The sequence below is a fragment of the Phyllobates terribilis genome, unplaced genomic scaffold, assembly GCF_046119375.1.
Source record: "Phyllobates terribilis strain yellow unplaced genomic scaffold, ASM4611937v1 Scaffold_8__6_contigs__length_399053987, whole genome shotgun sequence".
Classification (NCBI taxonomy): domain Eukaryota; kingdom Metazoa; phylum Chordata; class Amphibia; order Anura; family Dendrobatidae; genus Phyllobates; species Phyllobates terribilis.
The window spans coordinates 168,658,864-168,666,851 of record NW_027362768.1 but is presented as its reverse complement, the minus strand read 5'-3'; the positions used below and the strand labels follow the sequence as shown (position 1 = coordinate 168,666,851).

At 53.2% G+C, this 7,988-nt stretch overlaps 1 protein-coding gene across 4 annotated transcripts in view; it reads left to right on the top strand.

The window, feature by feature from the left end:
- The first annotated feature begins 5,673 nt into the window (after positions 1-5,673).
- The window catches only part of USP24 (ubiquitin specific peptidase 24), a 118,875-nt gene continuing 116,560 nt past the window's right edge, over positions 5,674-7,988 (top strand). For all 4 annotated transcript variants that reach the window (XM_073643699.1, XM_073643698.1, XM_073643697.1 and 1 more), the window contains exon 1: positions 5,674-6,077. In XM_073643699.1, the coding sequence (XP_073499800.1) occupies positions 5,832-6,077 (246 nt within the window). In that variant the 5' untranslated portion in view covers positions 5,674-5,831. The remainder of the gene's footprint in view (positions 6,078-7,988) is intronic.

Here is a 7,988-nt window from a genome sequence, read left to right as displayed (position 1 = left end):
AGAATTTGTATTATGGCAAGAAAAAAGCAGCTAAGTAAAGAAAAACAAGTGGCCATCATTACTTTAAGAAATGAAGGTCAGTCAGTCCCAAAAATTGGGCAAACTTTGAAAGTGTCCCCAAGCAGTTGCAAAAACCATCAAGCGCTACAAAGAAACTAGCTCACATGAGGACCGCCCCAGGAAAGGAAGACCAAGAGTCACCTCTGCTTCTGAGGATAAGTTTATCCGAGTCACCAGCCTCAGAAATCGCAGGTTAACAGCAGCTCAGATTAGAGACCAGGTCAATGCCACACAGAGTTCTAGCAGCAGACACATCTCTTCAACAACTGTTGAGTGGAGACTTTGTGCAGCAGGCCTTCATGGTAAAATAGCTGCTAGGAAACCACTGCTAAGGACAGGCAACAAGCAGAAGAGACTTGTTTGGGCTAAAGAACACAAGGAATGGACATTAGACCAGTGGAAATCTGTGCTTTGGTCTGATGAGTCCAAATTTGAGATCTTTGGTTCCAACCACCGTGTCTTGATGCGACGCAGAAAAGGTGAACGGATGGACTCTACATGCCTGGTTCCCACGGTGAAGCATGGAGGAGGAGGTGTGATGGTGTGGGGGTGCTTTGCTGGTGACACTGTTGGGGATTTATTCAAAATTGAAGGCATACTGAACCAGCATGGCTACCACAGTATCTTGCAGCGGCATGCTATTCCATCCGGTTTGTGTTTAGTTGGACCATCATTTATTTTTCAACAGGACAATGACCCCAAACACACCTCCAGGCTGTGTAAGGGCTATTTGACCAAGAAGGAGAGTGATGGGGTGCTACGCCAGATGACCTGGCCTCCACAGTCACCAGACCTGAACCCAATCGAGATGGTTTGGGGTGAACTGGACCGCAGAGTGAAGGCAAAAGGGCCAACAAGTGCTAAGCATCTCTGGGAACTCCTTCAAGATTGTTGGAAGACCATTTCAGGTGACTACCTCTGGAAGCTCATCAAGAGAATGCCAAGAGTGTGCAAAGCAGTCATCAAAGCAAAAGGTGGCTACTTTGAAGAACCTAGAATATAAGACATATTTTCAGTTGTTTCACACTTTTTTGTTCAGTATATAATTCCACATGTGTTAATTCATAGTTTTGATGCCTTCAGTGTGAATGTACAATTTTCATAGTCATGAAAATACAGAAAAATCTTTAAATGAGAAGGTGTGTCCAAAGTTTTGGTCTGTACTGTAAATGGTAAACTTTGGGTTTACCTGCAGCCACCACTAGGGGGAGCGCACTACATACTGTATGTACAATGCAATCAACAGTATACAGTAAGCTCCCCCTAGTGGTGGCTGCAGGAAGACAGCATTTATCTTTTAGTTTTTGTCTATACAGAGGATTTAGTGCTCTGTATCAGAAAATATGGGGCCCAGCTGCTATAATGATATAGAATGTTGGACCTAAGAACGACAGTGATAAAAGGTAGAGATTTACTGTAATAACTTTCTCTGTATAATTAATGCGACTGGCATTGCCCTTTCATGTATATAATATCTATGGACTCCAGGTGTGTACAAGAAACTTGCATAAATTAAACATAACTGATACATTGTACTTGGACTGATATATTGCAACAAACTATCAGTACAGAAGAGAAATGTATACTGCTGATGTGTCCACAGAGGAAATAGACTGGATACAATTGTAACAAACCTTCAGGCGTGAGAACTATTCGGTCAGGACACATTTATTCCGACTTCACGTCTGCTCTGTCATTTCCATATTTTATTGTTTCTTCATAGGGACAGAAATTTGAAAGTGACAGTGACAGGATATGTAACATGATGGACACGAGCGGCACCCGATGAAACTCACTGGATGGATGGATCATGGATAAAGTTACAAAATTTTTTGCGCAGTGAAACTTTACCGGTCACCAATTTTTCATATTTGTACAATTTTTCAGATGCCCCAACCTTACAAAACAAGTAAAACATTTTCATACAGAAGGCAAAACTATAAAACTAGAGAGAAATAAAAAAAAAAATACAGTGAATGATGAATTGGCCCCAAAGTATAATAGAAAGTGTCAGAACTTATTATTATACTATAATTATAGCTTCATTACCAAGATCTGAGCACCCCTTTAAGAGCCTGTAAATGAGCTTTATGCAATGTTTGCACATATTTAGCTTTTTTTCCCAAGGATCTCTGGACAGAATTATAACACGAGCCAGGAACTCGCCTTCCGTCAATCATTGCTCTGGAGAAGTAAATGCTGCCTGGCAGAGGATAAATAATCGCATGCGAAAAGGCGTCTTCTCCGATCAATAAGTCATCGTTCCATGGACGCAGGAGCTGATGGTGGTGTCACTGTGAGCGACCACTGGCCAGGAAACCTTCCATGGAGGCAGGAGCAGACAGCATCACCGGGACATGGAGGAACGTTATAGGCAATCGTGAGCGTCATGCACCGTGTGCAGAATTAGGAGGCAATTTACAGTATATTTTTGATGATTAGTTTTATTATTGAACATCTCCAGAGCTGTCATCAATCCAAAAGGTGAATAAACCTGAAGCCTGAATATTTATGAAACTAAAAATGAGTTTTTGTCTTCCTTAGGCTATGTTCACACATCATAGTTTTTTTTTACAGCAAAACTGCAGCAAAACCTGATCTCTTGCCAAGAGGTTGTTCAGGATTTTTCTTCCATTTTTTGCTTATTTTTTTAGTGCTCTTTTTTCACTGTCCTTTTGTCTCTTATATGCATGTGACGCGCCCCTGGGCCTGCTGCTTCGCGCGGCATCGCGCGCACGGGGGAGCTTACCCGGATCCGGATCAGATGGGGGTAGTAGTCTCGTGGCGGTGACCCGGTCCGTGCCCAGGGAGTCAAACCGTGTGGCTTAGTAGTAGCAGTAGATGTTGGACGACTACGCCACCCGTTGAATGCAGCTTTAGGGCCGCTGCTGCAGGACAGTCCGCTGAGGCCGGTGTTATAGTTGTGCAGCTTAGATGGTATAACCCCCAACGGGAGGGGTACGGCCTCAGGGCAGATAGTGTAGATGATGGTGGTAGTGATGGTGCGGTAAGGAGGCACAGAGACGTGGGATGCAGTTTCAGGGTTTTTACTCACAGGTGTTGCTCCGGTCACTCCGGCCTTGAGTGACCACCCGAGTCGTGCTGCGTCCACCAGGTGTGGGACTCGGCCAACACCCAGGCAAGTCCAGAGCGTGGTCCTGAGCTCCCCTCTCTTCCTTTCTACCGGCCGTTCCCACCAGGGACCCACCTTTGTCCGGCTCCCTCGGGCCTCTTGGTGGCAAAACCTTCTCTGGCTTTCCTGACCCTATTCTTGGTATGCCTTCCTGGTGAGTGTGGTGAGGGTCGTGCCAAATCTTGACCACGACCTCCGGTTCCTGGTTAAGGATATCTTGCCTCTGCCAGCTTGGGATCCGGTACCGCACTGTGCCAGCCCTTCACCCTTTTTAGTCACTCATGGGTTCTCAGGGCTCCTTCTTGTCCTGCGTCTCTGGGCCTTTCTTCCTTCTCCTCTCCACTACAGGCCTGGCCCTGGAGCTGGGCCCAGCCGGAGCCACAGCTCCCTGTCAGCTCTCTCTCTGAACAGACCTGGACTCTCTGACCCTGTTCCTAAGATGGTGCCCACCATATATACTCCCTCTATGTGTGAGCCCAGGTGACTAGCACCCAATGGGCTCCTACTTCTATGCCCAGAGCCCCTCCCCTATCTGCCCCTACACTACTGGGATGTTCCTCCCCCCCTCCCACTCCAGCCAGGGACAGACGCTGTCGTACCTGCACATCTAACTGGTGGGAGTACCGTAGTTCTGTCCCCCGGAAATGGGATGAGTGTAGTGCATGCAGCTTGCTGAGCTCAGTTCCACACTCCATCCTTACCCGGGAGTGGAATACCACACCTCTGGGTCGAGGTGCAATACCCCTGTAGCAGCCGAGTCCTCAGGGTGCTACACATGTACATAAAGTTAAGTGAAAAAAAAAATCTCATTCTGGTTTTGGCACAAAAAAATGCTGAAAAATTTGACACCTGCATTTTTGATGCGTTTTTTTCACCACCCATTACTTCCAATGGGTGAAAAAACGCTGAAAGAAGTGACATGCTCTATGTTGAAAAAAAACCCCGCAAAGCACAAAATCAGGAACAAAAAAAAAACATGATGTGTGCATGAGATTTCTGGAATCTCATAGACTTTGCTGGTACTGTAAAAAGCAGCTGAAAATTTGCATAAAAAAACGAATGAAAAAAACATGATGTGTGAACATGGCCTTAGAATAGCTCTCTGTGCAGAATTATTTTGCAACTAATTGAAAAATTAAAATTTTCCATCTTGTTATTTTTACTTGTCAACAGGAAAATATGAACTAAACAGTAGGGATGAGTGGACCCGTGGAAGTTCGGGTTCGCCTGATTCAACCGAACTTTTGTCCAAACAGAACTGTACCCGAACTTGAACAAGAACCCGAACCCCATAAAAAACAATGTGAATCTGATCTTCGGAGCTGGAAAAAAAATCTCTCGCTCTTACCCCGAACGCTCATCTCTACCAAACAGCTCAATGTACAAAATACATTTCTGACATTTCCAAAAAAAATTAATTTTATAGGTTCTGGTTGAGACTCAGTCCAGATTATTAAGATGACATTGTTGAAATGGAAATAGGCCAAAGTTTGATGGAGCAGGATGCTAAAAAGTCATTTTTGAGTTTAGCCATGTCTATCGTGGCATACTGAGGCGCCATCGTGCCGCCCATAGCAGTCCCCGTGCGTTGTAGATATCGCTCCTCGCCGAAAGAAAAGCCCTTGTGAGTGAGGAGAAATCTGGTGACTGTTCATACAGACTCAGGAGGGATCCCATTGGCTTCAAGACACATTTGGCCAACGGCTCGTCCGTCTTCCTGTGGGATGTTAGTATGGAGATTCCACATGCATGGTGGCTATGAAGGCATCTCGGGGAGGGAAGCTCCTCTTTTTCTGACCATCTTACCCACCCTGAGGCCTTTGACCAATGCGCGCTGCAGCCAGACACCAGCAATCGAGACGTCATTCCCTATATAAGACGCGGTTACATTTTATATCTGACATTTAAGGGGTTTTTGTTATCTTTTTTTTTTTTCTAAAACCTTTTGGAAAACAGAAGGCAGAGGAAGGAAAAACTTGCAGAAATGTTTCAAAATGCATTAAAACTGATTGAATCTCCTCTCCCCTCCACTCGGCCCCTGCGGCCTCCACTTCCTGCTAAAACAGCAACGTCCTGAACCTGTCCGGACATGTGACCGCTGCAGTCACACTGCTGCACCCAATGATAGGCTGCAGCGGTTACGTGTCTGAGCTCCCACACAATCAACTCCACACCAGGAAGAACCAGCCAGAAACTCCAGGGAAAATAAAAGTTGACAGTAAAAAAAAAACAAAGACAAGATCCTGAATTCATGAGTTTTATCAGACTCGGCAGACATTAAACCCCAACATTTTCTGATATTGTAAGCCCCCCAAAAAATCATCCTGTCATCCACAATATGGCTGCCGAGCTTCCTCCATTCACAAGATGGCCTCCGCCATATCCGGTTTCCTGTCACATGATTCCATCGCGTGCCACACCCGCTTTCAGGGAAGTCTTCCAACCACAAGATGGTCGCCCGTCACGTGAGCAGTCAGTTGACACGGCTCGCTCCGCCCTCGTTTCCAGCCGAGTGTGGGCGTGTCCCGGGGCGGACAGTGAGGGCTGCCAGTCAATATGGCGGCGCACAGAAGCTCTCCCGTGAGGCGCAGAGCGTGATTCCCGGTGTGTGCAGCGGGCCGCACCCGGAGGCTGCAGCATGGAGACGGAGGAGGAGCAGCACACGACTACGCTGCTCTGCATGGGATTCTCGGACCCTGGCGCCATCCGCAAGGCCCTGCGCCTGGCAAAGAACGACATTAACGAGGCGGTGGCTCTGCTGACTAACGAGCGGCCCGGCCTGGACTACGGCTACGAGCCCATGGACAGCGGCTCCCGGGGCGACAGCAGCAGGAGCACAGGCTTCGACCCGCCCCCCGCCTACCATGAGGTGGTGGAGCCCGAGGTGAGAGGAGCTGTCAGACCTCCGCCATGTGTGACAGGAGGAGGGACGGAGGGGACGTGCGTGACAGGAGGAGGGACGGAGGGGACGTGCGTGACAGGAGGAGGGACGGAGGGGACTTGCGTGACAGGAGGAGGGACGGAGGGGACGTGCGTGACGGGAGGAGGGACGGAGGGGACGTGCGTGACGGGAGGAGGACCGGAGGGGACGTGCGTGACGGGAGGAGGACCGGAGGGGACGTGCGTGACGGGAGGAGGACCGGAGGGGACGTGCGTGACGGGAGGAGGACCGGAGGGGACGTGCGTGACGGGAGGAGGACCGGAGGGGACGTGCGTGACGGGAGGAGGACCGGAGGGGACGTGCGTGACGGGAGGAGGACCGGAGGGGACGTGCGTGACGGGAGGAGGACCGGAGGGGACGTGCGTGACGGGAGGAGGACCGGAGGGGACGTGCGTGACGGGAGGAGGACCGGAGGGGACGTGCGTGACGGGAGGAGGACCGGAGGGGACGTGCGTGACGGGAGGAGGACCGGAGGGGACGTGCGTGACGGGAGGAGGACCGGAGGGGACGTGCGTGACGGGAGGAGGACCGGAGGGGACGTGCGTGACGGGAGGAGGACCGGAGGGGACGTGCGTGACGGGAGGAGGACCGGAGGGGACGTGCGTGACGGGAGGAGGACCGGAGGGGACGTGCGTGACGGGAGGAGGACCGGAGGGGACGTGCGTGACGGGAGGAGGACCGGAGGGGACGTGCGTGACGGGAGGAGGACCGGAGGGGACGTGCGTGACGGGAGGAGGACCGGAGGGGACGTGCGTGACGGGAGGAGGACCGGAGGGGACGTGCGTGACGGGAGGAGGACCGGAGGGGACGTGCGTGACGGGAGGAGGACCGGAGGGGACGTGCGTGACGGGAGGAGGACCGGAGGGGACGTGCGTGACGGGAGGAGGACCGGAGGGGACGTGCGTGACGGGAGGAGGACCGGAGGGGACGTGCGTGACGGGAGGAGGACCGGAGGGGACGTGCGTGACGGGAGGAGGACCGGAGGGGACGTGCGTGACGGGAGGAGGACCGGAGGGGACGTGCGTGACGGGAGGAGGACCGGAGGGGACGTGCGTGACGGGAGGAGGGACGGAGGGGACGTGCGTGACGGGAGGAGGGACGGAGGGGACGTGCGTGACGGGAGGAGGACCGGAGGGGACGTGCGTGACGGGAGGAGGGACGGAGGGGACGTGCGTGACGGGAGGAGGGACGGAGGGGACGTGCGTGACGGGAGGAGGGACGGAGGGGACGTGCGTGACGGGAGGAGGGACGGAGGGGACGTGCGTGACGGGAGGAGGGACGGAGGGGACGTGCGTGACGGGAGGAGGGACGGAGGGGACGTGCGTGACGGGAGGAGGGACGGAGGGGACGTGCGTGACGGGAGGAGGACCGGAGGGGACGTGCGTGACGGGAGGAGGGACGGAGGGGACGTGCGTGACGGGAGGAGGGACGGGGGGACGTGCGTGACGGGAGGAGGGACGGAGGGGACGTGCGTGACGGGAGGAGGACCGGAGGGGACGTGCGTGACGGGAGGAGGGACGGAGGGGACGTGCGTGACGGGAGGAGGGACGGAGGGGACGTGCGTGACGGGAGGAGGGACGGAGGGGACGTGCGTGACGGGAGGAGGGACGGAGGGGACGTGCGTGACGGGAGGAGGACCGGAGGGGACGTGCGTGACGGGAGGAGGACCGGAGGGGACGTGCGTGACGGGAGGAGGACCGGAGGGGACGTGCGTGACGGGAGGAGGACCGGAGGGGACGTGCGTGACGGGAGGAGGACCGGAGGGGACGTGCGTGACGGGAGGAGGACCGGAGGGGACGTGCGTGACGGGAGGAGGACCGGAGGGGACGTGCGTGACGGGAGGAGGACCGGAGG